Source organism: Pongo pygmaeus, chromosome 5 (assembly GCF_028885625.2).
Source record: "Pongo pygmaeus isolate AG05252 chromosome 5, NHGRI_mPonPyg2-v2.0_pri, whole genome shotgun sequence".
Taxonomy (NCBI): Eukaryota; Metazoa; Chordata; class Mammalia; order Primates; family Hominidae; genus Pongo; species Pongo pygmaeus.
The window spans coordinates 38,993,256-39,016,276 of NC_072378.2; the positions used below are offsets into that span (position 1 = coordinate 38,993,256).

Genomic DNA, 23,021 nt, shown 5'->3' on the forward strand with positions numbered 1-23,021 from the left:
GCCCCAGAGGACAAAGGTTCTCTGGGCCCGAAGCCCCCAACCAGATAATCCATCAACAGGACTGAGCGTGACTGGGGAAAGCACTAGCTCATGTCATCACACTCACTGAGCCCAGGTAAGTTTCACCACTGGGGGCCAGGAAATTGACTGCCTCCTGGACACTGGCACGGCTTTCTCAGTGTTAATCTCCTGCCCTGGATGGCTGTCCCCAAGGTCCATTACCATCTGAGGAATCCTGGGACAGCCTTGTAACCAGGTATTTCTCCTACCTCCTCAGTTGTAATTGGGAGACTTTGCTCTTTTCACATGCCTTTCTTATTATGCCTGAAAGTCCCACACCCTTATTAGAGAGGGACATATTAGCCAAAGCTGGAGCTATTATCTATATGAATATGGGGAACAAGTTGCCCATTTGTTACCCCCTACTTGAGGAGGGAATCAACCCTGAAATCAGGGCATTGGAAGGACAATTCAGAAGGGCAAAAAATGCCTGCCCAGTCCAAATCAGGCTAAAAGACCCCAACACTTTTCCTTATCAAAGGCAATATCCCTTAAGGCCTGAAGCTCATAAAGGATTACAGGATATTGTCAGATATTTAAAAGTTCAAGGGTTAGTAAGAAAATGCAGCAGTCCCTGCAACACCAGAATTCTAGGAGTAGAAAAACCAAATGGTCAGTGGAGACTAGTGAAAGATCTTAGATTCATCAATGAGGCAGTAATTCCTCTATATCGAGTTGTACCCAACTCCTACACCCTGCTCTCTCAAATACCAGAGGAAGCAGAATGGTTCACTGTTTTGGACCTCAAGGATGCCTTCTTCTGCATTCCCCTGCACTCTGTCTCCCAGTTTCTCTTTGCCTTTGAGAATCCCACAGACCACGTCCCAACTTACATGGACGGTTTTGCCTCAAGGGTTTAGGGATAGCCCTCATCTGTTTGGTCAGATATTGGCCCAAGATCTAGGCCACTTCTCAAGTCCAGGCACTCTGGTCCTTCAGTATGTGGATGATTTACTTTTGGCTACCAGTTTGGAAGCCTCATGCCAGTAGGCCACTCTAGATTTCCTGAACCTTCTAGCTAATCAAGGGTACAAAGCATCTAAATCGAAGGCCCAGCTCTGCCTACAACAAGTCAAATATCTAGGCCTAATCTTAGCCAGAGGAACCAGGGCCCTCAGCAGAGAACGAATACAGCCTATACTGGCTTGTCCTCGCCCTAAGACATTAAAACAGTTGCGGGGGTTCCTTGGGATCACCGACTCTTGCCAACTATGGATCCCTGGATACAGTGAGATAGCCAGGCCACTCTATACTCTAATCAAGGAGACCCAGAGGGCAAACAGTCATCTAGTAGAAAGGGAATGAGAGGCAGAAACAGCCTTCAAAACCTTAAAGCAGGCCCTAGTACAAGCTCCAGCCTTAAGCCTTCCCACAGGACAAAACTTCTCTTTATACGCCAGAGAGAGAGCAGGAATAGCTCTTGGAATCCTTACTCAGACTCACGGGACAACCCCACAACCAGTGACACATCTAAGGAAATTGATGTAGTAGCAAAGGGCTGGCCTCACTGTTTACAGTAGTTGTGGCGGTGGCCATCTTAATATCAGAGCCTATCAAAATAGTACAAGGAAAGGATCTCACTGTCTGGACTACTCATGATGTAAATGGCATACTAGGTGCCAAAGGAAATTTATGGCTATCAAACAACCGCCTGCTTAGATATCAGGGGCTACTCCTTGAGGGACCAGTGCTTCAAATACGCACATGTGCGGCCCTCAATCCTGCTACTTTTCTCCCAGAGGATGGGGAACCAATCAAGCATGACTGCCAACAAATTGTAGCCCAGACTTATGCCACCTGAGAGGATCTCTTAGAAGTCCCCTTAGCTAATCCTGACCTTAACCTATATACTGATGGAAGTTCATTTGTGGAGAATGGAATACGAAGGGCAGGTTATGCCATAGTTAGTGATGTAACAGTACCTGAAAGTAAGCCCCTTCCCCCAGGGACCAGCACCCAGTTAGCAGAACTAGTAGTGCTTACCCAAGCCTTAGAACTGGGAAAGAAAAAAAGAATAAATGTGAACACAGATAGCAAGTACGCTTATCTAATCCTACATGCCCATGCTGCAATACGGAAAGAAAGGGAGTTCCTAACCTCTGGGGGAACCCCCAATAAATACCACAAGGAAATCATGGAGTTACTGCATGCTGTACAAAAACCCAAGGAGGTGGCAGTCTTACCCTGCCAAAGCCATCAAAAAGGTGAAGAGAAAAGGCAGAAGGAAACCGTCAGGCAGACGCTGAGGCCAAAATTGCTGCCAGGCAGAACCTCCCAAAAGAAATACCTATGGAAGGGCCCTTGGTATGGAACAACCCTGTCCAAGAGATTAAGCCCCAGTATTCCCCGACCAAAACAGAATGGGGATTGTCACAGGGGCATAGTTTTCTCCCCTTGGGGTGGTTAATGACAGAAGAGGGAAAGGTACTCATACCCGAAGCCAGCCCGTGGAAAATACTTAAGTCCCTCCACCAAAGTTTTCATATGGGTATTGAGAACACTCATCAAATGGCCAAATCCCTATTTACAAGGCCAAATCTCCTCCAGACCATCCAACAAGTAGTCAAAGCCTGTGAAGTATGCCAAAGGATAATCCCTTGGTCCATCGTAAGGCCCCTCTAGGGCAGCAAAGAATAGGGCACTATCCCAGAGAGCACTGGCAGTTAGACTTCTCCCATATGCCTAAGTCAAGGGGATTTCAATACTATGTTAGTCCGTGTTGATAACTTTACAAATTGGATAGAAGCCTTCCCCCACAAGATAGAGAAGGCTCAGGAAGTGGTTAAAGTCCTAATTCATGAAATAATTCCTAGATTTCGGCTTCCCCAAAGCTTACAAAGTGACAATGGTCCGGCTTTTAAAGCCACAGTAACTTAGGGAATTTCCAGGGCACTAGGGATACAATATTACCTTCACCGCAACTGGAGGCCACAATCCTCAGGCCCCATCTCAGATAAGATGAAAAATACCCTAACAGGATGCGCAATCCAGCTTTTATGCTCTTACATGTCCAACCTCACCTACTACACAAGCAATGAAAAGCCTATACATGGCCCTGTAACCACAAATACCATCTTAACTTTCCAAGCCCCTTTATGCATCCAATGCAACCTGCTATCAGGCCTGCCCCTGGGGCACCTACTATCCCATCAGTGTAATTACACCCTACAACTTCAAGCCCCAACTGATCATAGTAACTTCCCAGTTACCCAAACAGCTCCATTCAGACGGCTTGTTGCCCTGCTTAACAAACAGTCTGGGTTTTGTAATGGCAAACATACTCCCTGCGTGACCATTCATCCCTGGACCCCCTGCAGCAGCACCCCCACCACTAATAAATGCCTTCTCATCCCGTCTTTCAATTACTCTCTTGAATGGTTCCTAGTAGATAAAAACAGTTTTTTCTCCAATGGGAAAACAGAACACAGGGAGCCACTCAGTTTGCTCCCAACACCCCTTTCCAGCCACTCACCGGATCTACCTTGGCAAGTACTCTAGGAGTAAGGGAAAATGAAAAAAACAAACTCACACAACTTTTTAACATACACAACCAGTTCTGCCTACCCAGCTAAGATATATTCTTCTTATGTGGAATATCAACCTATATCTGCCTCCCCACCAACTGGACAGGCACCTGCACCTTAGTCTTCCTAAGTCCCAACATTGACATTGCCCCAGGAAATCAGACTCTATCAGTGCCCCTCAAAGCTCAAGTCTGTCAGCACAGGGCCATACAACTAATACCCCTACTTATAGGGTTAGGAATGGCCACTGCTACAGGAACCGTAATAGCTAGTTTATCTACTTCATTATCCTACTACCACACACTCTCAAAGGATTTTTTAGGCAGTTTGCAAAAAAATAACAAAATCTATCCTTACTCTACAATCCCAAATAGACTCTTTGGCAGGAGTGACTCTCCAAAACCACTGAGGCCTAGACCTCCTCACTGCTGAGAAAGGAGAACTCTGCACCTTCTTAGGGGAAGAGTGTTGTTTTTACACTAACCAGTAAGGGATAGTACGAGATGCTGCCCGGCATTTACAGGAAAAGGCTTCTGAAATCAGACGCCTCTCAAACTCCTATACCAACCTCTGGAGTTGGGCAACATGGCTTCTCCCCTTTCTAGGTCCCGTGACAGTCATCTTGCTATTACTTGCCTTTGGGCCCTGTATTTTTAAACTCCTTAGCAAATTTGTTTCCTCCAGGATCGAGGCCATCAAGCTACAGATGGTCTTACAAATGGAACCCCAAATGAGCTCAAGTCACAACTTCTACCAAGGACCCCTGGACTGACCCACTGGCCCTCTGACTGGCCTACAGAGTTCCCCTTGGGAGGATACTACAACTGCAGGGCCCCTTCTTTGCCCTATCCAGCAGGAAGTAGCTAGAGTGGTCATCACCCAGTTCCCAACAGCAGTTGGGGTGTCCTGTTTAGAGGGGGGATTGAGAGGTGAGGCCAGCTACACTTCCTGGGTTGAGTGGGGACTTGGGGAACTTTCCTGTCTTACAAGAGGACTGTAAAACGCACCAATCAGCGCTCTGTAAAACGCACCAATCTGCGCTCTGTAAGACGTGCAAATCAGCAGGATTCTAAAAGTAGCCAATTGCGGAGACGACTGAAAAATGTGCACTCTGATAGGACAGAAATGGAACATGGGAAGAGACAATAAATGAATAAAAGCTGGCCACCCCAGCCAGCAGCTGCAACCTGCTTGGGTCCCCTTCCACACTGTGGAAGCTTTGTCCTTTCGCTCTTCACAATAAACCATGCTACCGCTCACTCTTTGGGTCTGTGCCATCTTTAAGAGCTGTAACACTCACTGTGAAGGTCCGCAGCTTCATTCTTGAAGTCAGCGAGACCACTGGCAGGAACCAACTCTGGACACAGGAGGACTGCTTGAGCCCAAGAGTTTGAGACCCACCTGGGCAACAGAGTGAGACTCCTATCTTTAAAAAAAATTAAAAATTGCTTCTCAGCCTTTTGGCTAAAATCAAGCATAGTAAAAAAATTAAAATAAAAATACACTATGCAACAGAATGGTACACAAAATGGTATACAAAATCCTACCCCCCATCCAAAAAAAAAAAAAAAACACTGTAAGGAAGAAACAAAATAAAATAGTTTGTAATGAAATAATGTTTATCTCATAAAATTACATTAGAAGACAAAGATACTCCTATAAATTTTCATCATGTCCTATGAGGGGAGATTCCATGTCTATTAAGAACTGTTTTCAAGAATTAGTGTACCTAGAATACATGGACTCCAATTTAGGAGAACAGTTAATCTTAAAATGTCTAGTATTTTCTAATTTTTTTTCTTTTTATATCATGTTGTAAGGCAGTTTTCATAGTTACATTAGTATTATATTTTTATTCTAACCTTTTTCCAAAATCGACTTAGATTTGAAAGCTTCATAATTTCCCTTTTGTCCTTCTCCTCCTCAATTATTAAGTACTCACTGGGTACATGACACTATTTCTTGAAATTAATTCTCACAATTAAGTAGACCTTTAAAGCTTCTAATTAATTTCTCAACTCACATTTTGCAGATGTGAAGAGAAAATCATCATCATCTAGTAGCTCATTATACATGCTATAAAATATTTCACCATTTCACCCCATCTGTGAAGTTGGCCATAGTAAACATGTTTTGTTGCCTTAGTCAAGATTTATGATAATATAATAATGTAATTTTAAAGGCCACATGCCAAAGTACTTCCTAAATTAATAAAAATACTTAGCACTTAACCTATAACACACTTTAAAATCATCACACAATCTTGCAGGTAGCTATTTGCCCATGTGCCCAGGGCTAGTAACAACTGATGGAGAGCCTGTCACCAAGCCTATTTACTTGATTTATTTTACAGTAGCCTTCTAAGGCCACATATATAATGGGTACTCACTTTGTGATGGGAAAATAAATTATTTGGTCTGGACAACCTGACAGTGTTACTATTAAGTTATTAATTCGCTAAGGGGGAGTAATTCCCTGAATAGCCTTTTTTCCTGCCCAAATGAGAACACTATTAGTAAATATTCACAGATTCCTAGAACCTAGAGCTGAAAAGAATTCAAGCATCATAACTAGGACTTTTTACAGATGAGAAAACTGAGGGACTTGTTCAAAGTCACAACATTCAAAGGCAGAACCTGGGATAGAATAAGGAGAGATACGGCATCTCAACTTCCTCATTTAGAAAATGGTCGCTGCCCCCACAGGGTAACTATGAGGATAAAATAAAACACATGAAGGACACAGTACAGTGCTTCACATGTAACAGTCATTTCATACTATCGTTTTCCTTCTCACATTTTTCTTTCTGACATGTATATTGCATTGACAACAAATTATACTCCATTCAGGAACAGGCGTCACCTGAAGGCTACAGAGGAAGCACCTGACCCCAACTCTCTCATAAGTTAAGTCTATACTTCCCAAAAGTTTCAAGGACTTTCAATTTGTTGGACTGAGCCCAAGCCAATGTCCCCAGAGTTGAGAGTATGCAGTTTACAGCCAACTGTTCAACCTTGTGCTCCACACTTACTTAAAAAAAATTTTTCTTATTTAATTTTTGTGGGTACATAGTAGGTATATACATTTATGGGGTAAATGAGATGTTTTGATACCAGCATGCAATGCATAATAATCACATCATGGAAAATGGGGTATCCATTCCCTCAAGCATTTATCCTTTGTGTTACAAACAATCCAATTATACTCTTTTTAGTTATTTTTTAAATGTACAATTAAATTATTATTGGCTATAGTCACCTTGTTGTGTTTTCAAACACTAGGTCTTATTCATTCTTTTTTTTGTTTGTTTGTTTGTTTGTACCCATTAACCGTCTCCTACTAGACTACAAGTTTTTTTGTGGGCAGGAACCACAAATGATTCTCATTTGGACCCACAGCATCTAATATTACCTAGCAAGAGGTCAACACACGTTTGCATGGAGGAAAGAGAAGCTGCCTGGGCATCTCCTTCCCAGCTCCACCTGAATTAGGTCAATTCTTATCATAAAGGAGCCACATCATACTCGAATTCAACTTACATGAATGTAACTATTTATATGGAAGAAGTTAGAAATAGTGGGGGCTACTCACCACTCCACCACTTAGTGACTACATGCTCCTTGCTGTAATCAAGCCTAAAACAAAAGGTGTGAGTGATTTTAGAAGTTTCTCAATCACTGGTAAACAAGTGAGGAATTAAATGAAGGCCCTAAAGAAGCACTGACCACAAAGAGCTCGAGAAGTAGTAGAACACAATCATCCCGCCTTGGGAGAATTAACCTTCCTTAAAAAGCTCATTTGGTGATTTCTCCACATCAAAAGAATTTAATTACCATTGAAATAAATAGCACACAATTACTTCAGTAAAGTATACATAGTTTAATGTTTAGGTAATTAAACTTTTAATCTAGGGGTGACAGACCAGTAAAGAGAGCAAAGAAATCAATGAAAACTATGCAAATGCATACAAGATTATTACCACTTTAAAGCAGCAAATGAAGTATCTGAGAGAACTTCACCAACCCACCAATTAAACCATGGCAAAGATGGCTTCACAGTGGTGCTTACGATGTGGGTCAGAAAATAAAGGTGGCACTCATGAAATGAGGTGCTGACAAGCCAGATTAGGGGTGTCATATAAAACTAGTAAAATTAAATTCTCATAATCCAAATTAGCTCATTTTTGGACAAGCTTGTATTAAGAAATCGATGACATGGTATTCTGTAGGCATTAAGGTACTGATATGGAACAGCCTCCAAGATATAATGAGAGAAAAGCAAGATGCAGTACAATAATATGGGCTTAAGAATAAACATGAGAATATGCCACATATACACAGCATATTTCTGAAGAGATATGCAAGAAACTTTATTATTTTCAATCTTCCCCAGTAGAATGGATGCTCCATTAAGGCAGATCTTGGCCTATTTTGTTCACCCCTGCATCCCCAAACACTAGAACAGCACCGGTGTTGGCAGTGAACCAACCAATGGTAAGCTGTTTCAAAGAGGGGGAACTGGATGTCTGTGGGGTCAGGATGGGAGAGGGACTTAATCTCCACTGTAAATGCTTTCATATTTTAAAATTTTGTACGATTTTTATAAATTACCTCCTTAAAAAGTGATTTTTTTTTAACAAATGAGATGTTCAATGAGATGTTACAAAGATTTATTAGGCTGACTTTCATCTCCAGGACTTTAGCAAGGTACTAACTAAAAACTGCAGCATGAGTATTAGCAGGCTTGACAGGAGTGAGGCTCATGCTGTTACTAAAAAGGATCAATAATAACTAGAAAATTTTAACTGGTTTAACCACCTTAGAAAACAGTTTGCTATTATTTACTAAAATTGAAGCTCTGCCTATCACATGACTAAACAATCCTATTGCATATATATCCTAAAGTAAGGTGTGTTTGTGAGGCATGCGTAAAAAGGGTCGTAACATTTTTACTGATAAGCAGATTATCTACCTGGGAGTGGGTAGGAACAAAGTAGAAGGGACAGAAGACATGCGAGTGACACTTCTCTGAGAATAACTTCAACTTTTGGAACCATGTTAACATTTCACATACTCAAAAAAGGACAATAAATAAAATCAAAAATAGAGAGAGGGGAACCTAACATGAAATACAAACAGAATCAAATGAACCAAACTGTATTTCAAAGGAATAACATAACCACACAGAAGAAAGCAGGGGAGGAGAGAAGTACTAACTCCTATAACTCTGAATACAGTATTTGGACTACAGGTCCCCACGCTAACATTTGTTAAAATGCTAACTTCTAGTTAGTAGGTTTCTTTTTCACAAAAGTATGGGCTAACAATTTTGAACCTACTTTCTGGGTACTTTAGGAGCATACAAATAAGTAAATATGTTGTCAATAAAGGGAGTCAGGTTCTTACTGTTGAACAAAGGCGTTACAAACATGAAAAGGGGAATGGACAGAATAAACCCCATAGCATAGGGTTGAAACTGGAGGTGTCAGTATGAACTTATGGTTAATATAGATACACAAAAATATAGAAATGTGTGGAATACACATACATTGAAACTGGAGGTGTCAGTATGAACTCATGGTTTTTAATATAGATATACAAAAATATAGAAGGTGTGGAATACACACACACATGCACGTGCAACCCATAACATCTATTTGCTAAGAGGGCCTAGAAGCAATGATACCCCAGTAGCTGTGAGCACACCTAGCACTGAGATCTTGTTTCTAAATGTAATTTTCTACCAAGTGTTCTTGGAGAAATAGCTGATTCCAGGGAAGGGGTAGGGAAAATATGAGATAAACCTGGTCTCTCTTGTTGTGCCAGAAAATAAGAAAGTGATCAAAGAATCAAGGGGACATGACAGACAGACACAGACCCAGCTTGAAAGGGCTGGTCAAATACGGAACAATATGAGTTTAAAAAAAAAAAAAAAACAATGATAGTAAAAAATTAAACCCATTGAATAACATAAGAACCCATGAGATCACTGAGATACTAATTAACTAGTTAATTAATAGGGGCAAGCCAACTAATAAATGTAAAAGGAGTGATGGAATTAGGAAATCTTCATTTGGCAACAATCATGACAATAATGGATTCAGGAAACAGTCATCAATGGAGCCTAAAACTAGTGGGTGAAAGTTTGAGGAGTAACAAGATAGTTACATCCTCTCAAAGTATTTCCCAGAAGATACCATTTACAAAGGAAAGGCAGAAACTTTACAGTGGAGAAATAAGACAGAATCCATCTTAACTAAGTGATCAATATTAACATCACCAATAATAGAACAAATCAACATTAGCATCTTCAAATGAAGCACTGAGAAAAATATATCACATCTATATTACCGCCAAAAATGCATAATGTGGATCTAATCATAACTAGATAAACCTCAAGTGAGAGACATACTATTAAAAAAATAAATAGGCCGGGCACTGTGGCTCATGCCTGTAATCCCAGCACTTTGGGAGGCCGAGGTGGGCGGATCACGAGGTCAAGAGTTCTAGACCAGCCTAGCCAACGTAGTGAAACCCTGTCTCTACTAAAAATACAAAAATTAGCTGGGTGTGGTGGCATGTGCCTGTAATCCCAGCTACTAGGGAGGCTGAGGCAGGAGAATCGCTTGAACCCAGGAGGCGGAGGTTACAGTGAGCTGAAATCACACCACTGCACTCCAGCCTGGGCAATAAGAATGAAATTCCATCTCAAAAAAATAAATAAATAAATAAAAATAAAACTGGCCTAAACCCTTATAAAATGTCAGCGTTATAAAGACAAAGATTGAGACACTATTCTAGATTAAAGGAGACCAGGCCAGGCGTGGTGGCTCATGCCTGTAATCCCAATACTTTGGGAGGCCAAGGTGGGTGGATCACCTGAGGTCAAGAGTTTGAGACCAGCCTGGCCAACATGGTGAAAACCCCGTCTCTACTAAAAATACAAAATTAGCCAGGCATGGTGGTGCATGCCTGTAATCCCAGCTACTTGGGAGGCTGAGGCAGGAGAATTGCTCCTGGAAGACAGAGGTTGCAGTGAGCCAAGATGGCGCCACTGCACTCCTGGGCGACAAGAGTGAAATACCATCTCAAAAAAAAAAAAAAGAGACCAAAAGAAAAAAAGAAAAACTGAATGCATCACATGGCTGGTTTTCTGTTTTGTTTCGCTTTGTTCTTGTGTGTTGGATTTTTATTGTTTTTGTTGCTGTAAAGGGTATTCATTGATAAGTCAATTGGGATAATTGATGAAATATGAATAAAGCCTATAGGTTAGCTACAACGATAGCATTTAATGAATATAAAACAGTTAATAAGAGAACATCCTTGTTTTTAGGAAATGCACACTGAAGGATTGGGTATCATATCTGCAACTTTCTCTTGAACAGTTCAGTGGGGCAAAATGAGAGAGAGAAGGATAAAACAAATGTGGTAAAATGTTAACATTTGAGAGATGTGGTGAAGGTTATAAAAGAATTCTTTGTACTATTCCTGCAATTTTCCTGTATGTCTAAAATTAGATTAAAATTAAAAACTAGAAGAAAAGAGTTAAGCAGGTAATTTATACTTGTTAGGGGTCAGGATAGTGAAAGTTAACATCTGACATAAAGTGCCAAAATATAAACCTAACTGCAATATGTTCTGAAAAGGTTGCCTAAGCCAATTATGTCCTACATACACCTTCTAAAGAATGAGACTTGAAATAAAATGGATCTACTTAGGACCTTACTTGAGGAGAAAAGTTAGTAAAGTACCCAAAGGACTGGATTATAAATTAGCAGACTCATCTAAGCCATGCAGCCCAATGTTACTGTACCATATGGAAATTGAAACACATGCCTTCAGACAGTGGTTGAGCAAGCATTTTTCTTCTAAAAGTTCAGAAAGTGAATTACCTTACCTAGAAACGTTTGGTTCTATTTTAGATTAATTTAAAACCATTAAATATGAATACAATTGTATAAGAATAAATGTATAGAATAGAATAGGATAAAAATGAAAACATTCTGGCTGCATCAGTACTAAAGCTAATGTGATGGATATAAAACTTCAAGGAATCCACAACAAATCTGTAATTTGTGAAAACTTTCCTTAAAATTTAAAAACCACCACCTTTTCTTCCGAGCATTTCCAGAAAATACCATGAATATACAAGTCAGAAAAATTATTGCATGTGCTAAAACAGAGACAATCAACATCAACTGAAGAAATGGCTTCATGGGAAAAAGCATTGATGGTTGTTTGAAAATATGCCCACAAATTATTTGACTCTCCCCTCAAAAAAGGTGGAACCTAACTGCCTTCCTCCTTGAGTATGGGCTAGACTTAGTGTCTCCTTATAACAAATCAAATATAGGAGTAACAGTGTTATATTCAAAATAGGACATAAAAGGCACATGGTTTCCTCCTTGCTCTCTCTTGCATCACTTGCTCTGGATGAAGCTAGCTGACATGTTGTAAGGATACTCATGCAACCCTATGAAAGTTCTGAGGTCCCCTACCAACAGCCAGCAAGGAACTGAGGCCTCCTGCCAACAGCCATGTAAGTGTACCATCTTGGAAGCAGATCCTCCAGCCCCAGCCCCAGCCCCAGCCCCAGCCCCAGTCAAGCCTTCAGATGACTGCTATAGCAATGGTCAAAAGCTTGATTGCAACTAATCAGTGACTCAGCCAGAACTACCCAGCTAAGCTGGTTCTGAATTCCCGACCCACAGAAATCATAAGATTAAAAAATGTTTGTTGTTGCCCGGGCATGGTGGCTCATGCCTGTAATCCCAGCACTTTGGGAGGCCAAGACGGGCAGATCATCTGAGGTCCGGAGTTCAAGACCAGCCTGACCAACATGGAGAAACCCCATCTCTACTAAAAATACAAAATTAGCCGGGCGTGGTGGCACATGCCTGTAATCCCAGCTACTCCAGAGGCTGAGGCAGGAGAATGGCTTGAACTCAGGGGGCGGAGGTTGCTGTAAGCCAAGATCACGCCATTGCACTCCAGCCTGGGCAACAGGAGCAAAACTCCATCTCAAAAAAAAAAAAAAAAAAAAAAAAAGTTTGTTGTCTTAAGCAGCTAAATTTTGGGATAATTTGTTACATAGCAATAGATAACATAGAATTTGATTTAATAGTTATTCCATTTGCAGAATTACAAATTTATAGAAATATTTCTTGTAAAATTAACTGAAATTAACTATCATTTACAAAGATAGTTGCAGTCTATATTTCCAGGAATGTATAAAATAGGACCAAAGAGTGACTTAGTCAAACTGCAAGGAATGAAAACCTTGCAAGTCAGAATAACTACACTGAACCATAAATAGAATGTATTAATTTTGTAAATAGGTTTAAAAATAAACACCTAAGTGGAGGAAATAAGTAGTGTGCAGAGAAGGGAGATTAGCTGGGAAATCTCAGGTATACATTGTTTGGGGTGAGGTTTTAAGGGATTTTTTAAAAGAGTTGACTTTACTAAAATGTCATTAGCTTGAAAAAGTACAGTTCTTCCTCTAGAAAACTTGGCACCTATACATAAAGAAGTGGGGCTGGGTGCAGTGACTCACACCTGTAATCTCAGTACTTTGGGAGGCCAAAGTTGGAGGATCCCTTGAGCCCAGGAGTTCAAGAACAGCCTAGGCAAACAGTGAGACCCTGTCTACATAGAAACAAAAATAAATTAGCCAGGTATGATGGCATGCACCTGTCATCCCAGCTACTCAGAAGCCTGAGAAGGGAGAATTGCTTGAGCCCAAGAGGTCGAGGTTATAGTGAGCTAGGATCACACCACTGTAGTGTAGTCTGGGCAAGAGAGCCAGACCCTGTCTCTATTAAAAAAAATAAAAATAAATAAAAAGTGGGAAATCTGAATATTCATGTAAGATCTCCTGCGAGTCAACTAAAAAATAACTGGGGTCAAATACAGCATGTCTTCATAGAAGAATCAGCATTGGGGCCATTAATTATCCAGCCCCCATTCCCTTCCATCCCTAACTATATTATCAAATTGTCTTCAAACATTTAGGCAGTTACTAAAATTCTAACTTCCTCCAGTAACTTTTCCTAAAACAGGAGAAACGAGACTGTATTTCTTCATCAAGATATTAACATGCTGAAGACCCATGGTGACATAAGGAATTGGCGTGAAGTAAAAAGAACATAGGCTGCAGAGTCCACACCTGGGTCTGTACTGGAGCCCAGTCCCACTTCTTACTGGCCACAAGCTACAGACAAACAGTTCCCATTCTGGAACTCAGTTACCTTATTAGTAAAGTGGAGATAATGGCAAATTTACAAGGTTGTCATTACAAGGATGAAACAGTATAAAGGGCCTTGCATAATGTAGCCATTAGATAAATAGCACCTTGTTTTTAATTACTCTTTTGCTTATATGCATTATGCATATACTTCCCAAATCAAGAAAATAGGGACACAGACTGCCAGAATATTTTTGTGTCTTATATTCAGACGCAAAGGCAGCCCAGGAGGTTAATGTGGACTTATGACATGTTATAATTTCTGAAACATTACAATAGCTTATGAGTTGCTGTTAAAACTGAACACTTAGCTGCTTAAGAAGCCAGAGTACCTAGTCTGTAATCAGTATTTATACAGTACTTATCATATTCTTTATATTACTCCAAATATGTTATTTTTCCTCCATCAAATTACAAATTTGATTGCTAAAAAAAAAATACATCTCTATACTCATCATGGTCCCATCCCTATACTCGTCATGGCCCCTTGAATACATAAGGCTGAATGAATTCAACTTCAAGTCCTCAATGTCTCTTCCTTCAATATAATCTTAAGATTATAAAAGTCAGGCACCTTCACCCTGACAATATGCATGCATGTGTGCACATTCATTTCCCCAAGTAAAACCAGACTTAGGTGCACAAGGCAATTATCGTTTTCTCTATGCCCAGCACTTCACATGATTTCTGGCACACTGTAAATGCTTAATGAATGTTAGCTGAGAGATAAAGGAGAGAGAACAAGCACCTAGGCAGAATAGTGAGTAGCTAACCTGTCAGTCATGAAGCTCCAATTTAACTCCAATTTCACTCCCTTTACAAACGTGTTTATAATTTTGCACAGCTACTGTTTTATTTCCTCATACAGTGGAACTGCCTTATAACTTCCTCTCGGAGACTAGGACTAACATGTGTGCTATATGCCAAAAGTCTTCAGTATATGAAACACGTAAAACCCAAAGAATATTGGCAAGCAAGGAATATGTCCTTAGATTCAGATTCTCCACATCCATGTTTCTGTGATTATACCTTTTCCTGTTTCTTTCCTGTGGGTTTTGCTCATTTCACCCATCTTATTTGTAAACTTCCCAGGAACAGGGAATACATTATTTGCTTCCCTTGTAAGACTCAAGGTGCCTAATACAGGACACAGACTGGAATCCTGGCACATATTATTAACAATTATTTTGCAAACTGGATTGTCATTTTATCAAAAAAAAGAAGGGGAGAGGGCATCTAACACAAAGTCAAATGCACATAGCTACACATCAGATATATGAAAGAAATTTTCTGTAGTTATTTTGTGTGTGTGTAAAATTAGAAGTCATATCCTCCCCATGACTCATCAGAGATAAAAGAGGATAAATGAAATCTGTGTGTGAGGTACAAGCAATCATGCACCAGGACAGTACTAAGCAGCTTCAAAGGTTACTGCTATGTATCAGGCATTATAACAGATTCTGGAGAAAACAAAAATAAGAATGAGATATGGTCTGTGAAATTGGAAATCAGACTGGTGGACCTAGAGAGTCTGGAGGCTGTCAAATTCTTATTCTTCTCTAAACTATCTCCTGGTTCTCCATACACTTCAACCACTTTGTTAGTGCTGGTTCCTTTTCTTTCATCTATCCTCTAACAGCACCATCAGCATCACCTGGGAACTTGTTCAAAAATGCAATTTTTCAAGCCCCAGTCCACACCTACTTAATCAGAAACTATGGGGGTGGGACCCAGAAATCTGTGTTTTACCAAGGCCTCCAGCTATTTCTTTTTTTTTTTTTCTTTTTTGAGATGGAGTCTCGCTCTGTCACGCAGGCTGGAGTGCAGGGGCCTAATCTCGCCTCACTGCAATGTCCACCTCCTGGGTTCAAGCGATTCTCCTGCCTCAACCTCCTGAGTAGCTGGGATTACAGGTGTGCACCACCACACCCAGCTAATTTTTATATTTTTAGTAGAGACAGGGTTTCACCATGTTGGCCAGGCTAGTGTCAAACTCCTGGCCTCAAGTGACCCACCCGCCTCAGCCTCCCAAAGTGCTGGGATTACAGGCATGAGCCACCACACCTGGCCACCTCCAGCTCTCCCTAATGCATTTTCAAATTTTAGAACGACTATGGTTTGCATGTGTCCTCCACGTGTTAGAGACTTGATTCCCCAATGCAACAGCAGTGAGTGGTGGGATCTTTAGTGATTAGGCCATGAAGACTCTTTTCTCATGAATGAATTAATGCCAGTAGAGTGGGAATAGGTTGACACGATGAGTTCAGCCCCCTTCCCTCTCTCTCTTACCCATGTGATGCCTTCTGCCATGTTATGACACAGCAAGAAGACCCTCACCAGATACAGGCACATTGATCTGGGACTTCCCAGCCTCCAGAACCACCAGGAAATAAATTTCTGTTCTTTATAAATTAACCAGACTGTTCTTTATAAATTAAACTTAGATCAGTACTTGTCTTAGTTTGTTTTGTGCTGCTATTATGAAACATAAAATATGAAATAGCAGCACAAAACAAAGACAAGAACTGATCCAAGTTTAAATACCGATTTAAATGTCCAAAAGTTCCATTCACCATCTTTTCCAGTTCTCACTCTCCATTTTTCTGGCATTGGGGCCTCTTCTACTATCTCTACATCTATAACTACTACTAACAATAACAGCAACAGCTGCCATTTATTATATTAAGCATTTATAAGACAGGCATTGTGTTAATCACTGTGCACATAGTACCTTTGTGTTAATCACTATGCACATGTATAATCTCCACAACAATTCTTTAATTTAGATAAGAAGCCTAGGCTTAGAGAAGTTAAATAACTTGCCAAAGGTCAGCCAACCAATAAACAGCATAACAGAGATCTGACCTGCCATCTTCCTAACTCCAAAGTCCGCTAAGTTAACTACTATACTAACATGCCTCCTAGAAGGTCGCTACTCCCATAGCCTCAGCGGACATCTATATTACAGTTGTCCCTAACCATCTCATAAACTCTGAAGCAGCATTTCCAGTTACTTAGTGGATCTCTCTTTTTAAACTCCCCACAGAAACCTCAGAATTAACACTGCCATTATTTCTCCTCTCCACTTCAAACCTGTTCCTCTTCCTGTGATTTCTAACTTAATGTCATCACAAGCAAACAGCTGCTCAAACTAGACATATTATCTTTGACTTCTCACTCTCCCCTACCTCTAGCTGGTCATAAATGTAGAGATTTTAACATCTAAAAATGTCTCCAAAATCTATCCATTCCCATTGTCCAACATTTCTCACCTACATTCTAGTCTCCCTGCCTCTCTACCCTAATGCAATTTGCACACGAACTGTCAACTTTCTGATTATTCTACCTTCTATGGCTCTCCACTGCCAATGGATGGGAGGACTCTAGACTTTTTAGGATGAAGTAGAAGACCCCCTCATAATTTGGCTCCAAAAATAGCTTCCTGCTCATCACTTCCGCCATGCAATAAGAAGTGATTAGGCCCTCATGAATGGATTAATGCCATTATAGCAGGAATGGGTTCATTATCTCAGGAATGGGTTCTTGAGATGAGTTCAGCCCTCTCCCCTCTCTCTTGCCCACAAGAAACAACTCAAGATATTTCCAAAAGTGCCATTTAATTTTAATCTTCAGCAACTTTGCTTATGCTGGCCCCTGGAATGCTCTCTTCCCCCTCTACATGTGGCAAAATTTTATTTAACCCTCAGAGCTAAGCTCCATCCCCTTCTTTTCAACATGTTCCCCATCAATTTTTTCTCCAGCCAAAGCGCTCTACTCCCCCAGCACATTATTCATTCCAAAAGTGATTAATTTGTCACAGCATATAATGGTTAGTGGTTTATCTCTTCTGATGAACACTTAGTATGCTGAGAATATACTGTGTCTTAACTTCTTTGTCTTCCCAGCACCCAACAAAGTGTCTCACCATAACCAGCACCCAGTAAGTATTTGCTGAGTTGTTAAATAATGCAACATTTGCAGTTGTAACATTACACATCTTGGTTAGCAATTCAACTTCAGGTTTACACACCACTCAAAAGAATTTTCACATAACAGAAGATGTTATAAATAAAGACCAAGGGTTCAATATTCAGCAGCAGTGTCTTTAATTATTCTGAAATCTCTTTGGTCAGTATTTTTAAGCATCGTTCATCAGAAAGACTCCTTTCCCAACTAACATTTGTATATTTTACAGGATCAGCAGTAAAGACAAACCTCAGAGAGATAATCCCAAGCAAAACTATGTCACTGAGGGTGACTGGATGACTACTGGTACATCATTTCAGTAAATTTCCAGTACAACGGCCCAAGTACATCAGGTAGATTTTAGATAATGAGACATGCACCACTGACTACCTAAAATACATGCACATTAGTGAGGCATCGATTCCAATTAGTGATTGAAATCAAAAGTATATTAACAACCTGATATTGGTTCAAGCGTAATATCCTTTACTTTCAAGTAAGGATAACACTTATTCTTGTCAAAGACTGTACTCTGATTAATACAACCTCTATCCCACCTTACAAGAAGGCTCTATCTTAACAGTGGGATGCTGATAAGCCCGCCTTAGTCCTTAACACTTTGCCTTCTCAACCTGCTAAGCCATCTCTCTCCAGTATTTCCCTATGAAAGACGTTCCGCTCCAGTTATCAGACATAAAAGTCGTCTTGGTATATCCTCCAACAACCAAATTCACATTATTATTTTCTCAGCCCCTGGTTTATTTCTTAACAAATTTTAACTTCTTTCAGAGACCAAGTCAAATCTTGCCTCTTTCAAAGAGTTCCCTAACTCAGCCTACACATCCTATCTTTTCTGATTTTCTACCACATTTATAGTCCTCAAACAGCACTGGTTACATGCTATTTAACTTGGTTTTATAATTATTTTATACATCTCCTAGCTAGACTACTGCTCTCAAAGGAAGAAAAAAGACAGGTCTTCTGTGTCATTTTTCACTCCATAATCCTCCTCCCACACCTATCATGATGCTGGGCAGAGGGAGGCACATGTACTAAGTACCTGATGGACTGAACTAAATGCTTTCTATACATAGATACACCACTTGAGCATAGCGTGCTATATAACAAATATCCATTGCATGACTACTCTGTGGCAAATACATTTTTCCTATGTGTTAGACATAGGGCAAGGAGGAAAACACGGGTGACTCCTGTCCTAAAAGCTATTATAGCGGAGGGAGGAAGACACTTTGAATTCCGAGTAATCTAATAAGTGTTACAAAGCAAGGTTATTACTGGTTCCAAGAGGTAACATACTTTACAGATCCTCAGTTATGAAACGGAATCATAGAATTTTAGACCTAAATGAGAACCTTGAACTTATTTTCCTCTATCCTCTTACACAAAACATTAGATTTCAGTACAGTCTATCTTTTCACTGGTTCTACACATTGCCTTAATCAACAGAAAGAAAAGACTGTCTTCTTCCCTGTCTCCAATACTCCTCGCTCTCAAGTATGGTAACCACAACCCCTACACATCTACCCATGATAGAGTCCAGAGCACTGAGAAGAGAGCACCGGGCTGAGGATGAGCTACACCTTTACACGCTGGGTTCTCCCATCATCAACACTTTCCAGCCCACACAGTGAACAGAATCCGTATTTTCTGTCCAGAAAATAGCAGCCTGTACTGCCTTTAGGAAAAACAAACAAAACATGCTTCCATACTTCCTTGGACCTACTAATGACAAAAACACAACACGGTTCTGGGAAATATAGCAAGATAATTGAGTCTATGAGGAAGTAACAAATGAGGATGCCTATCAGCACCTTGGTCTCAAAATCTGTAGCAACAATGTACTAAAACGCCAAGGAAACACATGCACATACATGTGAAGTTAGAAACTCTAGGCAACAGGTTGGTTGCCCCGGATCTATACTGACAGGTCGCCCTCCCTAGGTCGTGGGTGTGTCTGATGCCGCACGCAGGCACTGATTCACAACTGTCTCCATAACAACCAGCTCCTACTCAGAGGCTGGCCAGGGCAGGGGAGATGAGGGCCCCAGCAGTCCCAAACTTTCCAAACCCCCACCCCAGGTTCCCGGGTTTCGCGGCCTCAGTCTCAGGCAACGTCGTCTCAGACAGGATACGAGACTGCTAGAGAATCTGGGCTGCTCCTGATTCGAACTCCTCTCTTTGGGAGGCTGGTAGAGCCACCCCGGCTCCCCGAGACGTCTACTTCCCACTACACCTTCGTGGACTGCGAAAGGGACGGTTACCGCTCTCCAGAGCACCCGGGCCCAGGAAATGACCCTCGTCAGGCCCCGTCCCAGCTCCTCCCCCGCCCCCGGAAAAAGCGGCGGAGGGGCGGGGAGCGGTGCGCGCGGAGACGGCGGGGGCGCGCGTCCCCGCGCCTGGGGCCTGCGCAGCAGGTGCGGCCAGGCCCCACATCCCCTGCAAGGACCCGGCTACTCACCCCAGCGATGTTCCTCTGAGACCAAGCAGCGACACAGATGCCTCTTCCGCCCGCTCCGCACCCCCCTCTTCGCCACCACCCCCTTGGCCGCAGCCGTGGCCGCCGTCCTCGACGCCGCCCCGGCTGCCGCGGCGCGCGTCCGCTTTCACGCACTCCACCGTGGCCGCGCACGCGCCACTGCGCGCTGGCGTCACTTAGCAACCGATCGACAGCTGGTTGCTGCGTCCGGGGATGCAGGCCCAGAAAGTCGCCTAAGGCGGCTTCTGCGGCTTTTTCGCACCGACCCGACCTTCTGCCCCTCCAGAGCAGAGGACCCCAGGGTGTGGCTGCCCTGCCGGCACCTGGCTCCGGGTAAGTCGCGTCACCACACGTCACTGTATGGCGTCACCGGCGCGCGTCACTACGGATGGGAAGGTCCTGGGCGCCTGTGGAGTGACCTCGTCCAGACCGCCGCAGACCCGATCGGCAAGTTCTTGGAGGTGCAGGAAGGTTCTCCAAGGAGGAGGACCAGAAAGGGATGAGAGTGCGAGCGCGGTTAATGTCAAGGCTGCTAAGTGACGCTCGTTAATTTCGCAGCAGGGTGTGACTGGCCCAGCCTTGACTCTCAGTTTCCTCTCTCAGTAAATGGGCATAATAATACCGGTGCAGCCTACGCTGGAGAATTGTGAGGTGAAAATGAAATAAGGTATGCAAAGGTACTTTGTAAGTATAAAGCCCATTTGACTTGGTGGCTCAAGCCTGTAATCCCAGCACTTTGGGAGGCCGAGGTGGGCGGATCGCTTGAGCTCAGGAGTTCGACACCAGCCTGGGTAACATAGTGAAACCCCGTCTGCACAAAAAAGACAAAAACTAGATGGGCATGTTGGCGCGCGCCTGTAGTCATAAATGCTCGGGAGGCTGAAGTGGGATGATCGCTTGAACCTGGGGAGTTCAAGATTGCAGTGAACTGTGATCGCCCCGCTGCACTCCAGCCTCTGCAGTGAGAGCAAGACACTGTCTCAAAAAAATGTATTTATCTATCTAGATAGATAAGAGTCCTAGAAATCCGGGTGCAGGGCTGACTCTAGTTGATGCAGGAGAGTCAGTTATCCCCGACGCTGGAGCAAGCTAGGGGACCGCCCGTTCAGTTGTTGGAGGAGACAAATTGGGAAGGACTTAATTCCGGGCAAAGGAAGCTTCATGAGTAAAAGTAGAAAGTGAAAATGGTCAGAAAAAGCAAGGCTTGGGGCAGGGAGACCCATTTTTAGGCCATTGCAGTACTCCAGACAAGTGATAAGAATATTAAACAAGGCATTGGCAGTGGGAATAGAGGAGGGGATAGGTGTTAGCGTCATTAACGTGGTAGAATTCACAGCACTGAGTGGGGATAAATGAGTAGGCCAGGTTTCTAGCATGAGTGCTGACGTGGACAGTGGTAACATTTAGCAAGATGGCAAGCTACGTGAGTCTTGATTATCCACAGTGTCTAAGTTACTGTTATAGGTAGTGATGGTGACATTTCTTAGGAGGATGACCGGATATGTGGAGTATGATGATGAGTTCAAATATGGATATGTTCGTTAGGGAAACATTTACTCTCCATTCACAATGTCTTCCTTCCATATGGAATGATATCCATTAGTGTAATAGTCTCCTGGTTTCTCATGTACCTGTCCGAAACTCACTCTTCCCTAGAGGAGTGACTTCCTGATTGGTGAACTTAAATGGGAGCAACTGGACATGTGGCGTCTATCCCATTCTTTTTCTCTTAAAAGAGAACTATCTTCAGGGAACTTTCCTGGTGTTCTTTTCCGTTTCTCCTGGAGCAGGGCCTGTGGGTAGGGACAAGGGTGCCTAGTCCAGGGCTACAAAGAGAGTATATGTATTTAATTCCAGAGTTTGGCATTAGGAAGCTGTCTACCCACAGATAATATTTAATACCAGCTTTGTCAGCTGTGTTACACAGAATAATGATCCCCCCCAACCAAAAAAAAAAAAGATGACCACACTCTAATACTCATAACCCATGAATATGTTATCTTACGTGGCAAAAGGGACTTTGCAGATATGATTAAATGATGTATCTAGGGAGATTATCCTGGATTGTCTGACTGGGCTGGAGGCAGGAAGGTCAGAGTCAGAGAAGGAGATGTGATGATGGAAGCGGAGGTCAGACAGAGAGATTTGAAGCTGCTATACTGTTGGCTTTGAAGATGGACCCAAGAAATGCAAGCAAATTGTAGAAGCTGGAGAAGGCAAGGAAATGGATTCTTCTCTAGCACCCTAGGAACACAGCCCTGCCAACACCTTGATTTTAGGACTTCTGACTTCTAGAACTGTGAGATAATAAACTTGTATGTTTTAAGGTACCAAGTTTGTGCTAACTTGTTATAACAGCAATAGGAAACTAATACAGTCAGTAATAAAGATAATAGTTGGTTTCCTGCAGCTTTCTCCATTACCTAGAAAAGAAGGGTACAATTCAGTAGGTCCCCTCAGAGGCTATAGCAGTATGACTGTGACCTGATGGAACCTCCACATCTGGAAAAAAATGTCCAATAAACACTCAAACCATGCAGATCTATGAATGAGGAAAGAGGTTGAGTTAAAATAGATTTGGAAGAAATAAATTAATAATTGGTAATTTAAGCCTGAGGCATGGATGAGATCAATCAGGGAGAAAATACAGAAGACATAATAAGGAGAGGCAAGGATAGGGCCCCTGGAGAGCACTAACTTTAAAAGGAGGTGCAGATGATCAGAAGCCC

General features: G+C 42.0%; 2 protein-coding genes across 7 annotated transcripts in view; one reads left to right on the forward strand and one right to left on the reverse strand.

The window, feature by feature from the left end:
• Positions 1-20,441, reverse strand: part of BTBD9 (BTB domain containing 9) — a 470,458-nt gene extending 450,017 nt beyond the window's left edge. For 2 of the 4 annotated variants that reach the window (XR_010126703.1, XM_054492585.2), the window contains exon 1: positions 20,275-20,441. The gene's annotated coding sequence lies outside the window, so the exon portion shown is untranslated. The remainder of the gene's footprint in view (positions 1-20,274) is intronic. The other 2 variants (XM_054492582.2, XM_054492586.2) reach the window with 2 other exon arrangements.
• The window catches only part of LOC129039041 (uncharacterized), a 29,739-nt gene continuing 22,317 nt past the window's right edge, over positions 15,600-23,021 (forward strand). For all 3 annotated transcript variants that reach the window (XR_010126704.1, XM_054492589.2, XM_063666184.1), the window contains exon 1: positions 15,600-20,625. Coding sequence is in view for 2 of the 3 variants with exons in the window: in XM_054492589.2 (XP_054348564.2) it covers positions 20,106-20,625 (520 nt within the window). In the remaining variant the exon portion in view is untranslated. The remainder of the gene's footprint in view (positions 20,626-23,021) is intronic.